Raw genomic sequence first — 21,107 nt, 5'->3', positions numbered from 1 at the left:
GGTCTACAAGGATCACTAGGTATTCATATTGCTTCTTTATACGAGTTGTATGGAGAATTGTAATCAGGAGAGGATTTGTGTAGGTGTTCGGGGTTGCTCATAATACCCCTCAAATTTTCAGGCACAATAGAAATCTTTTGAGAATTTTTTGGTGTAGTGTAATTTTTTCGATGTGTTACCCCAAAATTTTATATGTGCTACCCGTGACCGGCTCCGCCACTGTTGTAATCATATGAATCTTCGATTCCTCCGCCCACTCAAGATTTTGTTGGAACCTTGGCTTTAATGACTACAAGTCCACTCACAAACCAAAAAGTTTCAAAAAATCAAGGATTCAATCAAAGTTATAATCAAGGCTTTCATCCAATCATGCATCTTTTCAAAATTAAAGTCTTCATCATCCTAATCAGGATTTTATAGTAAAAGAGGAACAAGCCTTTCGAGTAATACCATATATTTTCCTAATCATGATGAGGAAGCATATTATCGCAAACTTTGTGCTTTAGTATCTAACACTTTTTGCCACCACCAAATCAAAGCAATTTCAGATCTCAAATTAAAGAGGACAATCTTAAAAACCGAGGGGACAATGCCAACCTAGACCATTCTCTAGACAAAACTTTTAGAATATAAGCTTTTAGTCTAATAATCCTCGAACAAAATTTTAGAGAGAACAATCTAGTTTTCAAAACAGATAAAATGGTTTTCAAAATCAACAAACAAGTTTTCAACAAACTCAACATGGTAATCGATTCAATGACAATCTGACACAAACATTGTTACGAAACCCACTAAAGGAGTTGTTCAGAAACAAAAGGTCGACAATCATGTAGAGGAAGATATTGTATGCCACAAATGTCAACGAACAAACCTCTATGAAAAGGACTCAACCCGAAAAACAAAGAAATTATCAAAGATATAGCTTACTACTTGCAAAGAATCAAGGAACTAGAGAATCGACTGTAGAAGAAAAAGAAGTAAAATGGTTTTCAAAACCAAATATGGAATATCAGCCAACATCTGAAGAAGAGTGTGTTCACTTGAATTTTTGTTTCATGGCTGGCGAACCAACTCCATCAATGACCCCAAAGTAGTGAAAAAAAATTGTCCAGCATTTCTATGAAGGACAAAGAACTTTAAAAACATTTTTACCTTAGTGTGTTACACATACAAGTTCCTATTTCACACAAAATCATCCAAGGATCATATTGACAAGATTAAGTGATTATCGCATTGATGACTATCTCACTTTGCAAGTAATTGAATTCATCTATTGCTATCTGTAGATTGTTCGAATATTTTATTCTCCTTACGTGGATATAGGATGGCGTTAAGGCCATTTTGGTAAGTATGTTTAAAGGGTACAAAATACTAAAGTAGAACACATTTAGTTAGATATGTTAAAGGGTATAAAATACCAAATTAATTGGAAGACTTGTAATGTTTGATGTTGTTAGATCATAGGAATTAATTTGAGAATGTCTATAAAAGGTTTATTTTATTTTTCTAGTAAAATTGAGAGCTAATGACATAAAATGATAATCATAGTATACAATTTGCTTTAGAGATCATCTGTCTTTTAATTGTATTTAATATATCGCCTAAGTTTTTTTTCTTTTTCATTACATCATTGGAGTACAATTAACCGGCTAAACTAGTACTAAAATTCTACTACATGACGTCCACTATGACATTGAAGATGGTGAACCATATTCATTTTCGTCTATTTGCAATTGACATTGCATCCAGTGACATCTTATATGGTATAATTACACGATAGAAATGTACTCTAAATGTAGAAGGCAAGAAAAAAATGTGGTTGTATTTTACCCTAAGATTAGTCATTTAGTTACGTAGGACAGGTGAAAATAAGATACTTATGAGGATATGTGGAGAATGGGAGTTATGTAGCACAAAATAAGTTGTGGGTTTCTTATTTTGTTGTTCCATTACAGAAAGCGAGTTTACAACTTCTAAAAAATGAATGACAAAAAAAGATGCTATTGGTTATAAAAGGTTATAAAACCACAAAACCATGAATAAAATCTAACACCTACCCTATACGAAAGGAACCAATGTTTTCACTCATTGCGGATAGAACAGAATTTCTCCCACATCGACTGTGATTTCCCCATTTCAGCCATTAAATTCTTGAACTTATGGCTACAATCTCCTCCACTACAAAAAACAACAATACAATTACACTTTCATTCTTTCCTATTACACCATTATACTTTGAAAAAATACCTTGTCCAAACAAATAAACAAATAAACCTATAACTGGTTAGGTATTTTGAAAATATAATGTTCTAAATATATTAAAAAAAAAACACATACCTGATACGATTCAAAGATGCAACAGCTCTAAGGGCACTTCGAATCATGTCTTCATTGCGATCAACTTCTTGTTTTACAGCATCTTGTTTGGGCTTAAAGTTGACTGTTTTCTGGAGAGGATCCACCAATGAATCTAGAACTGTGTAATAAATGTTGAAGAATATATTATAAGTTAGTTACCATGAATTATTAGTTGCTAAACTTCCAAAAAAAATAATAATAATAATAAAGAAAAAATAACAACCTGCTAAGACAGCCGAAGGACACTTGTCAGCAAGTTTGGAGAGGATGAGATGGCAAGGCATCTTAACATCATAATGATCTAGAATGAACAAATAAGAGTAGTATATATTATTGAATATATGATTTAACAACAGTTGACCAAATTACAGAGCAGACCAAGGCCAGGCCAATGTCAATGGGACTAAAACTACAAGTTCATGTTCCACCCAAACAAGTTATATCTATTCTTGTTAGAGAAAAAGACGTAAATGCCCTCCTTATCAAAAATAGCCCTGGAAAGCATATCCAGTCCAGTAACAAACAACAAACGTAGATTCACACTACGTTTGTTATATTGTACTAGACAAGATTTATAGGGTTATTTCCGATAAGGAGGGTATTTAAGTCTTTTTCACTAACAAGATTAGATATAACTTGTTTCTTCGTCTTTTTGGGTGGAACAAGAAAATTTGCAATTTTTGTTCCATCGACATGAGTGAATGAAGACAGTATTTATGAGAGGTTGCTTGCTTACCATCAAGACCAGATTTAAGGTAAGGGACAATGAAAGAAGAAGGGTTCAACTGGTCAAGACAATTATCAAGCAATGTATCTACACATTCAAAAGCTGCTTTCCTCAACTCAAGACCATCATCAACTGTATGCTTAAAAGGTCCAAGATCCACCGTTCGTATCAGTTCTTTCTGTCGATTATACACATCAATTTAATCACTACATATTTAATTTCATTCATAACTACAATTGGATATATATGATAATTACCTTAATAACTGTTTGATCATACAGAAGTGGCAAGAGTTCTGGAAGAAGGCCCTTGATGAGATTTGGCTTGTTGTGGCCAGCTATACTCAAAGCCAAAACAGCTGCACGCCTAACATGCTGCCCAAGTTTATCAAATTTAAGAGATCATACTCAAAAGTCATGCATATAGACTATAGATATTCCTTTCGAACAAAAAAAAAAGAATTAGGGTTTTCTGGAACGTCCATTGAGTCCAATCCATTGAATTAGACAAAACAAAAAGTTTTCTTTCCATATTCCATTCCTTCCCTGATTCCAGCATATACATATACATACATATATATATATATATATATATATATAGAGAGAGAGAGAGAGAGAGACTTACCCGGTCCTGATCCTTGATAAGCATAAGAAATGAGGAAATTTCAGGGTAGAGGACGGCATCGATCTTCTCTGGTCGTTCAACTATGGAATACTTGACCGCAACAACAACCGTTGCCCTGGTGAATGCAGCAGGACTAGTTGTTCGCTCCTACAAAATTTATATTAGAAACAATTACATTTTATTAATTAATTTAAAAAATATTAAAGGAGGTTAAAAATATATATATATATATATATATATATATATATATATAATATATATATACCTTGAGGGCAGGGACAAGTTTTGAAGGCTTGATGAGGGCAATTTTTCCAAGGCACTCAGCTACTACATTGCGGACACCTTCTTCCTCACTTTCACAGTGGTTGAATAGCAAGTTTAGTATCTTTTCAACACTAGAATCTTGAAATTCTGCTTTATCTACAGATTGTCTCACTATCACCTGAAAAGTTTAAAATCATCTCCGTTTTAGATAAATGCAAGAAACAGCAACATACTTTCATTTAAACTCAGTTTTTTCTTATAAGGGCATTGTACTTTGGAAAATCTATCCATTGTAGCATTGAAATAAAAGTAGGATGGATAGTGTGTTGCTATTATTGCAGTTAAACCATTTACATAAGTCATTATGATTGGTATCCGAAATGGAATTTAAAAGAAAAAAATATATATAAAGTTGGAGATACCTCTTTCAAAGAGTGAAGCAAGAGATATTGTTTTTTCTGCTGATTATCGATCTGGTTCAAGATAAATGGCAAGTACTTTGGAAGATTTCCAACAGCAATGTTGCCAAGTGCATAAGAGGCTGCAGATTTTATCTCTTCAAAGGGAGACTGAAAGGATTCAATAACTATGTTCTCTATGTGCGCATGTGAGCTCAAATCTTTTCTTCTCCCAATTTCACCCAAACATAGCAACGCAAGGTGTTGTTTGGCCTGAAAAAGATGAACACATGACAATCTGAATACACTCTAGGGTTGTCAGATTTCACTTGTATAAATTTGGATTGATGTTTCAAATCACAGTGCCTAGATATTAGTAGTGTACATCACTTGAATCCCTCCATTCAATCAAATAAGAAGAAAGAAATTAGGGATTGGAAACATACAGAATTAGAAGTGCTATCATCTTTCAAGATGTCTGTGAGCATCTTGACTGTAGATGAACATTTATGATCACCAGCAGCAAGACAGAGTACAGCAACACATTGTGCAATGGAAAACAAAGCTTGTTTTGCAATACCACCAGACTGAGGTGAAGGTTTAGCAGTTGAAAGAAGAGATTCCAACAAAGCATCAAAACTCGTGTTTGCAGAGTACACCAAAGTAGCAAAAAAGTTTTGCAAAGCCGAAAGGGCCTGTCCTTGAAGCAATGAGCTTTTGACTAAAGTCAAAGCCTGTGGAAGAACTTTATTTCTGACAGTCAAACCAACAGTTGGACCAGACCTCCTGTCTGACATCAAGGTACAACAGAGTTCCAGGGCAAGAGCCGCCATATGCAAATCTGAATCACTGTTAAGGTTCAAAACCAACAAAATATAAATATTACATTTTACATTATGCCGAAACACAATAACTTGAAAATTTTATACAAAGGTCAAGTGAGAAACCTGATCAATGTTGAAAGTTCCACAATGATAACTTCATAAGCAGTGGAACCGATTTTATCACCATATGCCACAATTAGTGTATTCAAGGTACCAAGTGTTGCTTGCCTTAATGCTCGATTAGCCTGTTTTCAAAAATGGTTCAATTTTCAATGTAACAAGGAGGAATTCCCTTATTGTATGATACTTAAATGTTGGTGTTGGTTATACCTTGCGTAAGAATGCAGTTAACTCCACAATTACATGTTCTAGGACACATGAAAGGTCTAGGTGCAGTGAAGATGCAGCTATAACTGCAAAAGCCTGAAAAAAAAATTCAAGGGTCAGAGATATAAGTATATGTTATTGCCCACTTTGTATCTTATACAAGTTTAATCCTTCCAACCTTTTGTTTTTCATTCATTTTCCTCTTTATTACATATTTGTTTACTGAGTATATGATACTAACGGGACATTTGGTTTCCATAATGTTTTGGAAGGAATTGGAATTTCTCAAAGGAATCAAAATCTAAGAGAATGGGAATCTAACAGATTGTAAACTGCTGGTTGACAAAAAGTGGAATGGAATATTAAAACGAAAAATGAATAGTTCAAGATTTTCACTTATAAATAATTTTTCTAGTTATATATAGTATGAAATTGTATTCCTTCTACCCATTCCTAGGAATGGTAAAATCCATCAAACATGGAAAAGTGAAGGTATCTGATGGAATTAGTTATGTCCATTTGGAACCAAACACGCAATGGAATGGAATATTGAATTCCAATTCCACCAGAATCCACAAACTAAACACATTCGAACTTGACTTGGTAAAAGCTTGAGCATTCAATAAGGAAACCCAAAGAAAGTATATAAACAAACCTTAACAGCAGTAAGTCGGGTTATCTCATTTCCCATTCGATCTACAAGAACAGGAAGGCATGCCAGTAATTCTGCTGTGAGATGATCACCAAATGTTGAAACAACAAGCCCCATACAAGAAATAGCACATTCCTTAACCTCCTGGAGAAAGACAATTAAATGTTATCCCAAATTCCCAATACAAGTTCACAAAGAAAGTACTAACCTGGTCTTGATCTTGGTTTGTCAATCGCGACAAGATGGCATTATATATTGGATGGACATAAGGTTTGAAATCAAAATCAGAAACCTAAACAAATCAATAAAGTAATATCAGAGCAGAAAAATAGATAAATACAAGAAATTTTTGGAATAGATGAAATAGAAAGGGATAAAAACCTCAATGTTTGGGCGCACAACTCGAACAAGTTCCCCGCATACTCTTAATGCCTCTGCAGTAACTTTGTAATAGCGTTCACCAACAGCAGATAAAACAGGAGCAGAAATAGCCTAAAAGAAGATGTTAAAATAACAGTAATATTAAAATCTAAAAATCCTAAAGTAGAAACCAAAAAAATAGTGGGACCCTTTATATGGATACATTATAAGGGACTGATAATATTTACTCACATGCAAAACATTATTGCTCTCAAGAAACTACTATGAAAAAGTTATAATAGGCAGGTGTATCATAAAGTGCCTTTTAGAATATAATGCAACATAATTATCCATTCCATAACAATAGTCTCTAAAACTAGACACTTCAAGCTGGTAATTGCACTAAGATACCAGCTACATAGTCTTTTATCCGTCCATTCAGAATTCATCTTGTTTACTTCTTTTTGTAATTTTATACATTTCAGTAGTTTTTGTTCAAAAACAAATCCCAATTTCATTTGTTTTTGTTGTTTTTATGTTTTTCATTTTGAAATTTGAGTATTTCTTGTTCTGATGTTTTTTGGTTTTGTTTCAGGTGTCTTGTGGAGGAGAGGAAGATGAAGGAGATTAAGAACATGAAATGGACAAGGGCATAATGGTCATTTTCATAAACAAGCAGCTAGGTCGTTAACTTACATAACCCAGAGACGAATAACATTAAGAAACAGTTCAGTAGGGACAAAAATGCAAAAGATTCCCTTTTGGACTGAATCCAAAAAAAATCAACATAGCACAGGGACCAAAAGTGTAATTTACTCTTTAAATAATTCCCTAAAGCATCTGAAATGCATAGTCTATGTCTATGTGATTGTCAATATACGCGCATCCGTTCATTAAAGATCCATGAATCTATTGAGACATGAACATTGCAGTCAAATTCATCGAAGAATCAATCAACATTCAACATTCTCATTTTCATTCACAAGGGTAAAAGTTGAAATGAAATAACTTTTACCAAAGAACAAATACAGTCCTACCAAGTGATCCTATGACAGAAAGCATAGTTTGAGCTTTGTTGGAAATATATGCAGAAACCAAAAGAATTTTTGTAACATTACCTTGATGTATGGGTGAAAAACAGCTGGAGAATGGGAAGCTAAAACTAATCTTGTAAATATAAGTGCCTCGATCTTCAGATTTGAGGTTGAAGATTTTTCCTGGAGAAAAGGATAAGTCGGATTAAAGTTAAATAACCATATATAAATGCAAAAAGATGAAACATATAATTGTACAAATTCGCTTACACAAAGTGCTTTCTCTATTCCAGGAATGAGCGATCCTATGTGGTCAGCAAGACAGTCAGGCAAAACGACAACAAGTTCTTTCAGAACAGAAAAGGCGCCAATCTAAAAATAAAGCATTATGACAGGGATTAAAAAATTAGAAGAAAAAAGAAATGTTTATGAAAACACAGCAGTTTCAATAAGACTACCTTTGTCTTGATAGACTTTTCACGCAGCTGTCTGTTAACAGATTTAACTACTTTTGGTACTTCCTGCTTCAGTGACCATCTGGGACTACAAAATATGAAAAATAAATAAAATAAAAAATCGAACTCAAGCTAAAATCATAACAGCTGACAATTGAATTCTGCCTGAAGTGATGAGTAAGTGGATGACAATACTGTTTAACTTGAATAACAAATTTTGAAAAATATTCACAGTGACCTTCAAGTTTAATCAAGACACCCAAAGCTATAAAAATAAGCATCATGCTTGAGTCGTTTACTTTGTACATTTAAGAACTACACTCTAGCTGCATAGATTTTACTGATAAGAAAAACGAACAAATAGAAGAGAAAAAAAAAAAGGTAACTTTTGGTTCGGCTGGATCCACATTGCATATGACCATGAAACTCAATTCTGCTTGGTTGGATGGAATGGAATGACAGAGGAATGGAATGGAATCAGAAAGGTACTCGAATCAGTCAATACATTCCATGATCAAGTTTGGTTGTCATGTAGGAGTGAAAGACTTTTCATATGAATTTTGTATATTATTTGTAAATACAATGCATTGTGTTAACTCTACTATATACAAAACTTTATTATAATTAACGAAAATTTTATTTTACACGAATAAAGATAAATAAACATAATAAAACCTCATCAAAATACAAAAAAGATTATTGTTTTAGTAAATTTTAGAAAATAAAATTGTAATTTAATTAAAACTGTCAAATTATTAAAGTAAAGATTAGGGTTATTAAAAGTTACATCAATAAAAACAGGTTACATTGTAATTTTTCATTTCATTCTATGACAGAATGACATAACCATCCCCTACCTAAGGAATGAGAATTAACAAAATAAAAGGAATCAGATTCCTTCAGGAATGGTCCATTTCATCAGACAAAATAAATAGTTTTTTTCATTCCAGGAATGAACCATTCCATTCCTTCCCTGATTCCATGATACCAAACACTACATTAGGATCTCTACATTATATGCAAAAGATATTTTATATATTCAGCACAACATTGATCAACTACATGAAGTTGTCAAAAAAATATTCCCACACTAAGCCTGGAACATTTATCCATTTTATTCAGAAAGGTTACTAATTTTTGAGCTCATATTTCTCAAACATAGCAATCAGTTGTCTTTTCAATTAGCAGCAGGTACATCATGGTGAAAGGTTACTAATTTGCAGGCTTACCTTAATTTGTCAATATCAATTTGCCCCTTTGTAACATTTCCTGTTTGACGCAGCAACTCAATAAAAGTGTTAAAAACATCCATCTGCAGCATTTCAGAATAAACTGTCAGTAGTCCAATCATTACATGATAAATAAGGGAAGTATGTTTACCCTGTACCTTGACATTTTCCTCCCTCTCTTTAAACCTGTCAATCAACTTTGGACAAGCCTGCATGACATGCACTCAGAACATAAGTCATGTGCATATGCATACATTCTCATAATTTCCTTTTATACCCTTTAGGTCAATGTCTATAGCTCCATGCCTATTTTCCTTGGGACACTTCCAGGTTAAAGTAAACCCTATCTATTGCCCATGTTTGCCTTTGGAAATTATAGCATCCTATTTTCATTTCTTCCTAATATACAATTGTACTTTAAAAAATCTAATCAACTATAGCAATGTCACTGAAATACAAAGCATTTTTCACTGCTGTAATTTGATAAAATTTTCAAAGTCAAATGTCCTAGCAAGAAACAAATTGGAAGCACAATGCTATAACTGGGTAGATCTTTCAAAGTACAAACTAAAATGCCTTGATAAAAAAAAGTACAATGTTGCAATAGAAGGAAATGGAAGTCCATATCTATTTCTTACATTCACCCCAACAAAAGCATACACTTTCATTAATGTTGTTCGATTGTTGAACAACAAATACTTATCAATTTGACATTAGTTATTAAAATGATTGAATTACTATTAACATTCATGATTTACTAAAACCATATGTTGCCACAAGATCCATCTTTTGGTCTCTACTCCATAAGAGACAACTTCAATATAAAACATTGACCATATATTGACACAAGACCCATGTTTTGGTCTCTACTCCATGTTTTTTTCTTAAACAATGGGAAGAATAATAAAGATAATGACATTAGATCAAAACAAATTTATTCGAAAACATATGTTAGTTTAGTTGTTAATATTTTTGCAGTAATTGGTAGAAAAAGAATCACCTCATCATATAAATTTGAGAGCATCTCAGGACGAGAAACAATTAATGCAGCAAGACACTTTGCAGCAGCTCTTCGAACTTTCCAACTGACATCCTCATCATCTGTATACTCATTGGCACTATCACTGCCATCAACAAAACAAGAACCAATAAATTAGATTATTATTTGTCATAATAATACCATATTGAAAGAAAAAAACCACTAAAAAACATACTCATCCTCATCATCATCATGAACTTCATCATCAGTGTCCTCTTCCATGTTATCCGTGAAATTGGGATCATAACTAAGATATTCCAAAGTAAGATGTAAAATTTCATTACAGTAAGAGAAAATATCCCTCGGGCATCTAAGTAGAAAACTTTCCAAAGCCTGCACCACAATATTTACATTGTAACATAAAAAAAAAGTCAATCACATTGAATTAGAAGAAGTTTTAAATAACAAGATAAAGTAGTCAATCATACCTGTAAGCTATATTCACGAAGCTCCTCATCGTTTTCAGATGCATTCTTGCAATATTGAATTAGAATTGGAACTGTATCTCCAAGATGTGGACCAAATCGATAACCCACAGCACGACTAGAGTATTAAAAAAATCCATGATTAGTCAACAATGTAATGTGTTAGTCAAATAACAGCAATCGACTTTTAACAATTAAAAGAAAAGGTCATATATGTATACACAGACAAACCTTAAAGCCCCAATCATTTGAATGTTTGTACGTGTCATTTCAGGTTTTATTCCCTTGTTCTTCAGCAGCCTAACAACTTCAATTGTAGCCTTTGCTAACAAGTCATCTGACAGACTTGAAGCAAGAGAAGCTGTGATGAAAGGAGAATTAGTTTAATACTTTAATAAAATACTTTTATATTAAAAGGGATTTTACATACCAATACAAGACACAGTTTTCTTTCTAACACTAGCTTGATTGGAGCTTAGCTGAGGCAATAGCGCAGCTAACAGCATTTCATGATCTGATGTCATCAGATTTCCAAATTTATGAAGAATGTCACATAAGATATCAAGGCATTCACACTTTATGTCTGTCTTCATTGCCTGGATAGAAACAAAAACAAAAAGCATATGAACATCTTACTAAATATATCGCCCAATTACTGTGAAGTGTGAATTGGAAATGTTTTAGTAACTCACAGGGCTTGTAATTCCTCCTATCAACTTGGGAGAAACTGAAACAAGAACTGATTGAGCAACAGATGATGTAGGGACTTCAGAAAAAATTGTCTTGAGAGCTATGCTTGCAATGTCACGATGCTGATCTTTCCCATTCAGTAGTTTATCACATAGCTTGTGAGTCATCTCCAGTACCTGTGCCTCATGAATTTTCTTCACCAGAGGAGCAAGACATTTAACAGCTAATCCAGACACATCACCAGCTGCATCATCAAGCTGTTGTAGAACAATATTGGACAATCTCAACTCAAGGTCGCTATCAAGTTTAAACCCCTCTTTGTTTAATTCATTTAATAGGTCTGAAGTTGCCATATATCTATAATCTTTGTCCTTCCCAGTCATCTGCAAATTCAAACATGAACACCTCAATACGTGCTAAATATGGTATAAATATAACACAAAGAAAAAATCTCCACAAAAGAAGAATAGAAGTCCATAGCTTCTTACCTTCTCCAGGATACCAGGTATGGATGAATTTGCCATCTTTACACAAGTCTATAACGATCTTATATTACCTGTGGAAGTACATATATCAAACAAATAGAGTGTCAGAAGCCAGATGGATAATGTTTCTTGCATATATCAGACAAATAGAAAGTCAGAAGCCACATAGATAATGTTTCTTGCCCTTTAGAATTCATGCACATTCTAGTTTCCTATTATGTTGCTCCCTCATTCCAAACAGAATTACAAGTTTTCTATAGGAAAAAGAATCTGTTGAACTACAGATTTGTCTTCGTTGTCATCACTACAAATTAGTTGTGATTAATCGTCCACATAATTATCTTTGTTAACTTGTTATTGCAGGGGTCCATTGCATAGTTGGTTGATGGTCAATCAATTTATAAAATCAGCATGGAAAGACAAACATGCCAGTTTTATAGGAAAAGGGGTAATATATTGCCTCTCTGTAACATATTGAAGTTTAGACTCTCCCTTGAAGATGCTGAATTGCTGATGATGAAGGATCATAGTGTATGATCATCTAAATTAGGACACTATCTGAACTCTATCGTTTCAATAGAAGACCATGGCATGACGCACACCTTATGATGGCAACTAAACACACAAACCACCAGAATCTATCTTAGTATGAACTCTATTTTGCAATATAAAATCATCAATCACTGCTCACACTGGCTTCTAATGAATATGAATGAATATGCTAGTCAGTCTCATGGCACAAGGTTCTTCCATTGTCTTTACAGCAAGGGCGTAACCCTTATTTGATGTACCCTCTAGTTTATACTTCTCCCCCTCCACGATTAACCCCTTAGTTACCATTCAACTAATCCCCCTCGAGCGAAAACCAAACTAAGCTTCTTCCCAAAGAACGGTTGGAAACGCTAGACACATTGTTTCTTCATTGTTAGTGTGTTTGGCAAATGCAGAAACTTAAATCGATTTTTTATGAAGTTTTGGCATGCCCTAGGTCCATTCATATACTCTACCAGTCTACCCTTGGCAAGATACATAGGGTTAGTAGGCCGTTAGATGGATTTCAAGTTTCCATCACACAAAAAGCTACTGGAGAGTCTTGATTTTAGTACCACGACAAATTAACAATTAATGGATTGAAACTAGTATTAAACCGACTTACTCGAATATTTCAATGGACGAAAAGGAGAAGACAGTCAACAGTCGGATGTAGGAAGAAGCAGCAAACAGCGGCGGATGCCGGAGTAGCTGAGTTCCTGAGTCAGTCAGGAAGTCAGTCCGGAACTGGCAGCGGCAGCGGCAGAGGGAGAGGGAGAGGGAGAGAGGTAGGCAGGCAACAGTAGGTCACGTAGGAGTGTTGAATGTCGATCGGAGTAACCTTTCCCAATTAAATCAGATCTTGTAAATAATACTCCGTTCAAAAAAGGATATGGAGGGTTTTGATAGAAACGATTAACCTTACTTTAAATGTTTTATATAATATGATTAAAAAAATAACAAACCTTTATGTGTGGATCACTATCTTTATGGTCGTGTTTGGCACGGAGCTTTTGAAAGCGTTTTGGAGCTTCTAGCTTTTATTTTTTCATAAAACGTTTTAGTTTAAACAAAAAGCTTCGTTTGGCAGGACGTAAAGCTTTTAGTATTAACAAAACGTTTTGATTCTAAAAGTTATTTCATGTAGCGTTTAACAAAACGCTCCTGAGCTTTTGAAATCAATTTCCATAATTACCCTTAAAAATATATTTATATATTTATTTATTTTTAATCAATTGTCCTTTTATGTAATTTTATATATTTCAAAAGCTTCCGGCTACTTTGCCAAACATTCCTATAACAAATAAAAAGCTACAGTTTCCCGCTACCAGCTACCAGCTAACCGCTACCCGCTTCCAGCTAATAGCTACTTTTGTCAAACACGCTCATATATCTTTTACTATGTTTTATAAATAAATATAAATATTTTAGGAAGATAATTTGTATATAATATTTTTAGTCATACACAACAATTTATGTTTTATATAATTGTCTATTACAACCGTCTAATGCATAGATTGTTGTATATAAATAAAAAATGTTGTGTACAAATCGCTACCCGATATTTTATCTCAAACTATTATAACTTAAAAAATTTCAGTTAATTTTAGACTTTTTGTGTGGTTTATCTAGATCTTTTGTTTTTTCTACTGAGAGTATCCTCATTTAGTTTAATTTATGTGTTCCGTCCATATCTCTATTAGTCGTTTGGTTTTTCCGTTAACATACGACACATGTCTCGCAGGCAATGATATTTTAATTTTTTTTATGTATGTGTTTGTGAAGGATTATATGGTGACATTGGGGTATAACGAAACGTTGCATACCTCATCCCCAATCATTACACCTGAGTTTCTTGAGAAACTTGATTTTGTTCTTAACACAAACAATGGTGGGCTGGAGCCTTCGAGGGTATGTGCGAACACGAATGAGATAGATATAAGATGTTATTATGATAATGCAAGTTGTATTCTTTCTACTTTCTTCTTCATTGTAAATATATAAAGTAATTAACTTACATATTTTCCTTGTGAAGTTGGTCATCCAATGATTTTCTCAATACGATTGTTTTAAGGTGAAGAATTCACTAAGTTTATTGAGAAAAAATAATAAAACACTCTCGTATGGGCTATAGATATTTAGGTTATCTTTCAAAAACAATTAATCATTTAAAATAGTTGTCAAATTAGGTCTTAAAAGTCCAAGTTAAACAATTCAAATTTGAATATTCGAATATACGAGGATGTACAATAATACCAAAATACAAGTCAAGGAATAACCACTACAAGTAATGTGACCTTCTAAAAATCCATGTTAGCTTCATTAACCAAAATTTCAATCTTCTATTTTAAGCATATGTCAAGATAGTAATGTTAGGGTTGGTAAACCTAATGAATAAACTTGGAGTCAAGAGTTTTATATTAAATTGGACAATGGCAATAATCCAATCTAAAAGCCAAATTCCCAAAAAAATATTTTGGAAACATCTTACATGTACAAGGAATGTGGGGTAAAAAGAATTCGTGATAATTGTAACATCTAAAAATATGGTCCCAAAAATTTCATTTTCGTATAATAGATAAAATAGTATTTTCAAATATCAAACATTCATCACAACAAAACCAGTGTATCAAGTGTTATCAAAATCAGAGTGAATGTCAAATGCGGAACTCCAATGGTGTGTGTGATGCAGTCAGCTCGAGCTATTCCCCTTGGAACCAGAAGTAACTGAAACACAAACTAGAAACTGTAAGCACAAAACTTAGCGAGTCCCCCCCAAACTACCACATACCATACATACAATAAACATATAGTGGGCCCCGTCCGGCATCGAGTTGAGCTTGGTAATAGATTGGGCCCCGTCCAGCATGCATATAACATATATCAAATAAACACATGCACATGCAATAATCACATATATACATAGTGATGACACGCCCCTCAGAGTGGGCCAGAAGTAAGAGAGTCCCCTGCGAGGAATTCCCAGCGAGGCCTGACCAAGCCCGACTCGGCAACCCTGGCCACCAGGGACTCTAGCGGCGCGACCACGCTGGAGCCCCACCCTCGCCAAACGTTGTCCTTCGCTACGGTCCAAAGATAACGGATCCAAGAAGCAAGAGGCACATCCAGAGCATTATCGCCTAAGCTAATCATGAGCTCTAACACTATGAGGAACACGATCCACCAATAAGGACGACGAATCTTATCGGGATTGCAGACTCTTATCCCTCATGCGGATCGAGGAGGATCCTCGGTATAAAAGGACGTTCATATTTGCCTTGATGGGTAAGCTATCCATTCCCGAATCCTTAGCCTCTACACTTATTCTCCCTACTGACTTGATCGTCGGAGCGTTTTTCTGGGACCTCCTCCCGGAGAGCGGCTGACGATTTTCCTTTTCTTTTGACCTCTCAAGTCTCCTTCCGCCCATCAGAGCTAGTAGCCCAAGTGGCTGGATCCCAGGTCGCATCATTTGGCACCATCCGTTTGTGATCTCTTATCTTAAGGACACACAAGTAATTGGGTCAGAGTTTGACAGCGGATTTTGAAAGCTACGATTGCTGGTCAAATTTTGAAGACATACTTGAAATTATAGTTATTAGACTTATCCAAGTGGGAGACTATTGGATTAGATGTCTAAGATCATAATTATAATTGGTATGTACTTTATTTGATAGTAGCATATTTCTTTTGGGTTGCCTTCACCATAGCAACTTGACATGATAGCTTTTGGAGAGAGAGGTTGGATTTATTATTTGGAATAATAAGTTATTTATTAATGTATTATAAAAATAATATATTAATTAGAAATCATGTTATTTAATTAGTATTTAATCAAAAATTAATTTGGAATTAATTTTAGGATTAAAGGAACTGATTAAAAGAACATGGGCTATTTTGCAAATCAATGATAGCTGTGGAGTTAGGCTGATGGACTCCTTTAGAAGGGAGTGGACGAAATATAGGAGGCCCTATAGATTTCGTCCAATGCTTCTTAGTAGGAGTGCATGGGTTGCTTAAGCCTTAAGCAGGAAATTAGGGTTTCCTCCAGAAACCCTAGCAGCCATCAGCTATATAAAGACACCACAAATTAGGATTTTTGGCCAATGCCTCCAGAAGAAACCCTAGCTGAAAATTGAATAGCTTTTCCGCGTCTCTCCTCTCATCCTTTGCTATTGGTGTTTGTGACTCCATTAGAGGTGCAACACTTGAGGCACTAAAGCTTTAAAGAGTCAAGATCATCCAAGGAATTCTTATTATTACTAGATAGCAAGCAAGGTAATCTTCTAACCTTAGTTTTCATATAGATTTCGAAATTGTATGTTAGTATTGGGGTTATTGCTTTGGAAATTCTATTTCCATGTATAACTAGTGAAAACTTAAATCCAAAACAATTAGGGTTGCATGATCACATAGGATGTTATTATGCTCAAAACCCATCAATAGTATAGTTAGGTTGAGGTAATATTGTTGTAATGACCCAAAAATCAAGGGTAAAAAATTTATTTTTATTATAGTCAAAATACAAATATCTTTTAAATCCAAGCATTCCAAAAACATTGCTAATTAAAAACATTCATCATAGTTCATCCCCAAATCCCATATTGCGGAAACACGGGTGTGTTTGTTGCGATTAAGTTGGGCCCTTCCTTTCCAAACCAATGATACCTGAAACCATAAACAAAACTGTAAGCACTAAGCTTAATGAGTTCCCCAAAGCATGCCCCACATAATCCACATAATCACATAAATCATATCAGTCACATAAGTCATGCATATAAACATATAAGGATGCCCTGGAAACCCTTTAGGGTCTTACTCCGGGTGCCATGGGAACCCCCACATGGTCTTAGTCCAATGTCATATAAATCATACATACAAACATATAAGGATGCCCTGGAAACCCTCTAGTGTCTTACTCCGAGTGCCATGAGAACCCCTACATGGTCTTAGCCCAATGCCTCGGGAACCCCCGAGGTCTTGACTAAGGATGTCATGGAAACCCTCTAAGGTCTTACACCCAAGTGCCTCAGGTAGGATGTCATGGAAACCCTCCAAGGTCTTACACCCAAGTGCCTCAGGAACCCCCAAGGTCTTTCATGCAAGCATCACAAATACAACTAGCATACGACATACCACATAATCAACTAACATGCCACATAGCAGATAATGGGTTGGCCTTGGTGCCTTCAACCCATTGGTATGGCGAGGAGACTCACCTCACACTACTAAAGTCCTGCGAATAAATCTCTGGCTACTGGCTAACCGATCCCTGAACTGTTAATCATCAAGACAAAACCCAATTAATCATTTGGGTTTCAATGCATAACCTTAAATCCACACTTGGGGTAAATGGACCTTTTTACCTCTAACCTAACTTGGTTCAAAACTTAGTCCCAAACCTAATAGTCCACAAGGCCCAAATACCAAAAACTACCCAAGGCCCGATCCTCCAAAATTAGGCCCAAATCTATAGTCGGCCTCCACAAATAAATATCAACCCAAAACCCGATGGCCCAAATCTAGGGCTAATTTGATTTGTTCAATTAGTCAGTCGTCATAAATCGGGAATCGAGATATAGTACAAAGAGAATGATTTGAAATCATATCTCATATGATGTCTAGAATGGAGGAATATATGATCCTTTATCTAAAGGACACACGTATCTGATAGGATCAGAGTTGACAGCGGCTTTGGAAAGCTACAATTGCAGATCAGGATCTGAAGTCATACACATAATAGTTATTAGACTTATCCACGTGGGAGACTATTGGATTAGTGTCTAAGTCCATAACTATTTTGGTATGTACTTGACCCGATGATGCATGGTCCTTTTGGGTTGCCTTCACCAAAGCAACTTGATAGGATGAATTATGGAGAGAAAGGATTAAATATGATTTGTTAATATATTATAAGAATAATATATTAAAGGAGAAATCATATTGTTTAATTAATATTAGTCAATAATTAATTGGTAATTAGTTTTGTGACTAAAAAGAGATTAATTAAACTTAAGGGACTGGAATTGTAATTATAAGATAATTGCAATTTGGGCCATGGATTGTCTTAAATTAAGGAGTGGACGAATTCTATGGGGAAACCCATAAGGAAATCGTCCAAGGCCCTAATTAAAGGCGTCCATGGGTTGCTTAGGGTTTAAGCATCCAAATTAGGGTTTCCTTGTTAGATAACCCTAATAGTCTCACTATAAATAGATCCCTTAAGGACCAAAAACGTGGATAAGACTCCTTTAGGGTTTGTAGACGTTTTTGGGCAGCCTTCATCCTCTCTCCTCTTCATCCTCTTGCTTATGGTGTTTGTGAACCATTAGATGAGTGACAATTGTGACTCTATGCTTTCTAAAGTCAATACAAGGAGATTTGGGATTGTTATTGCTACATAACAATCAAGGTAATATCTTAAACCTATTCTTATGTTAATATGATTACTTGTATGCTATAATTAGGGTTTATAGTCTTGGATAACTTGCATGTACAATAGAGAAACCTAGATCCAAGCATTAAAGTTTGTATAAGCACATAGGATGTTCTTAGGACCAAAACCCATCACTCGGCTGTAAACAAGTTTACCGCCTAGGGTTTACGGCTAGGCGTTTACGGCCGTAAATGCAAGGCTGGACGAGATTTTGTTGATTTTTGAAGGAAAACTTGTTTTTTTTGTGCGCTTTTGGTTCCGAATCTTATATATTTTTTATTTATATAATTTAAATGATTTCTAATCCACAAGAATTTAACGGAACAAATAAAATTCAAAATTTTATTTAACGGGATATGACTATTGCTGACTAAAAAGATTCATGTTGTCACAATTTTCATTCAGTTGAAATCTTTTAGACATAAATGTAAAATGATGTAGTTTGAGTTTGTATACATGGTTTGTTTTCATTCACAGACTGATGTTGACAACCTATAGGAGAGCTGATACTTGACAATGGATCGGTGTTATGCATTTTTTCAGTAATATCTTATGAATTTGCTATTGAGTAATATACATATACATAATTTGTTCTGTTCTTGATCGAATATTTGATAAGTCGTTCCTAATCTATACGAGTTTATCTAAATGTTATGTTATGACTGAAATCAATTTTGGAGTAAATTCATACGACTATGGGGATGTTTTCAGTTGAAACTTGAAACACAATGTCAATGTATTCGATAACTTAAAAACACAAACCAAATTAAAATCGATTGATGAGGCCAATTTGGTATAGTTTGGTTGAAACAGTTGAACTGTGAATTAGATTTGTTACTTCTTTAATGATCAAAGCTAAAAAATTATGTGAGTTGTGATTAAATTGATTTATGAATAATACACTAGAATAAACCACACAGAAGCAAAATCACAATAACTACAATTTGATTCGTTATATTTTTGTCTAACCTATTCAAATTTCACAATCAAACAAGTTAAAATATGCAAATTAAGGTATATACTCAAAATGGTTTTTCAATCGTATAAAACTGGTTAAACTAAAAAATAGGACATTAGGAATGAAATAGGATATAAGGGTAATATGGTCATTTTTCATTATTAATCATAGTCAGTTAGAGAAATAATCAAACAACATAAAATTAGTAAGAACTTTTAACCTAGTCAACTTATAACTTAGTCAACTCTAACCCAGTTAGTAACTATCAAACGACTCCTTAGTTCTAATTGTACCAAAATGGGGGTCCCAAACTGCATATTGCTAATTGTAGGGATAAACAGTTTGTACTAAATTCCGATTCCGTACCAGAACCGATACCGAATTTAAAAATATGAAATGGTTCTCGGTATTCTAAAATAAAATCCAATTCTTTCTTATGGGCCAGCCCGCTATTTTGTAGCCTATGTGAAGCTTTTTTTATTTCTTTCTTACTTTGGCGACGGGTAGTGTAACCTAATCAAGACTCCAACATTTCGTTTTTTCTTGCGACTTCCTTTTTGTCTATTTTTTCTTAAAACCTATAAATTATTTTTTTATAAGCCAACTAGGTATGAGACCCATGTGTTACATGAGTTTATTTAAAAGAAAAAAACTAAATATAAAATTCTAAACATTTGAAAAAGTTTAAATTTATAAGAAAATATTGAATTATAGGAATTAAAGTGTTTTGTTCTCTACATTTAAACAAATAATTTAGATAAATAAATAAAGGAAATTAATGAAGTTTTAATTTAGTAATTTTTAAATTAAAAGAAAAGTTCATTAAAGAAATTAATATGCATTTAAATGTTATGTAAAATTAATAAAATAGAAAAACCATAAAATAATATGTGGAATAAAAATTAATTCAAAATAACCATAAAATGACATTTGACAAATTGAATGAGGGTGCGACAAGTGACAAAAAAACTTTTGTCTATTAGAGAGATCATATTTGTTTTTTATGTACGTATTAGTATAAATTTGAGTTTGTCTATATTTTGACCTAACTTTTTTTTCATGCTTATTTTTATATATGTTTCTTACGTATCATTTTATCACATATAATACGTTTCTTTTTCTTTTTCTTTTTTTTTTTAATTTTAAATTTGAACTTACATGCGTTAACTTAATAAAATAGTCTTACTTGCTTCCTTTTATATATGTGTCTATATAAATTCAAGTTTCTTTACGTTTTGATGTAACTTTTTTATACATTTCCGTGATTATTTTTATGTACGTTTCCTATGTA

The 21,107-nt window shown here is 33.9% G+C and overlaps 1 protein-coding gene across 1 annotated transcript; it reads right to left on the bottom strand.

The window, feature by feature from the left end:
• Window positions 1-1,903: 1,903 nt before the first annotated feature.
• Window positions 1,904-13,300, bottom strand: CAND1 (cullin-associated and neddylation dissociated). Its single transcript, XM_079022975.1, has 27 exons — window positions 13,048-13,300; window positions 11,895-11,962; window positions 11,409-11,789; window positions 11,147-11,312; window positions 10,948-11,077; window positions 10,720-10,834; window positions 10,467-10,624; window positions 10,253-10,376; window positions 9,411-9,461; window positions 9,253-9,335; window positions 8,027-8,111; window positions 7,839-7,940; window positions 7,653-7,751; window positions 6,556-6,666; window positions 6,383-6,466; window positions 6,178-6,318; window positions 5,526-5,618; window positions 5,319-5,440; window positions 4,818-5,220; window positions 4,396-4,644; window positions 3,975-4,151; window positions 3,710-3,856; window positions 3,343-3,459; window positions 3,095-3,263; window positions 2,582-2,659; window positions 2,338-2,476; window positions 1,904-2,178 (listed from the first exon to the last, which is right to left on the bottom strand). Exons 2-27 carry the CDS (start codon window positions 11,928-11,930, stop codon window positions 2,082-2,084), a joined length of 3,657 nt encoding a protein of 1,218 aa, XP_078879101.1. The 5' UTR covers window positions 11,931-11,962; window positions 13,048-13,300; the 3' UTR covers window positions 1,904-2,081.
• Between the last annotated feature and the right edge of the window lie 7,807 nt (window positions 13,301-21,107).

This window comes from Lactuca serriola, chromosome 9, assembly GCF_051521515.1.
Source record: "Lactuca serriola cultivar US96UC23 chromosome 9, Lser_US96UC23_V15, whole genome shotgun sequence".
Lineage (NCBI taxonomy): Eukaryota > Viridiplantae > Streptophyta > Magnoliopsida > Asterales > Asteraceae > Lactuca > Lactuca serriola.
This window is presented reverse-complemented; position numbering and strand designations above follow the sequence as displayed.

Coding starts and splice junctions, on each gene's coding strand:
- CAND1 (XM_079022975.1), bottom strand. CDS start 11,930: ATGGCAAATTCATCCATACCTGGTATCCTGGAGAAG. Junction 11,313..11,408: donor TAGGAGGAATTACAAGCCCT/GTGAGTTACTAA, acceptor GTTTCTATCCAG/GCAATGAAGACAGACATAAA. Junction 4,645..4,817: donor ATGATAGCACTTCTAATTCT/GTATGTTTCCAA, acceptor CATCTTTTTCAG/GCCAAACAACACCTTGCGTT.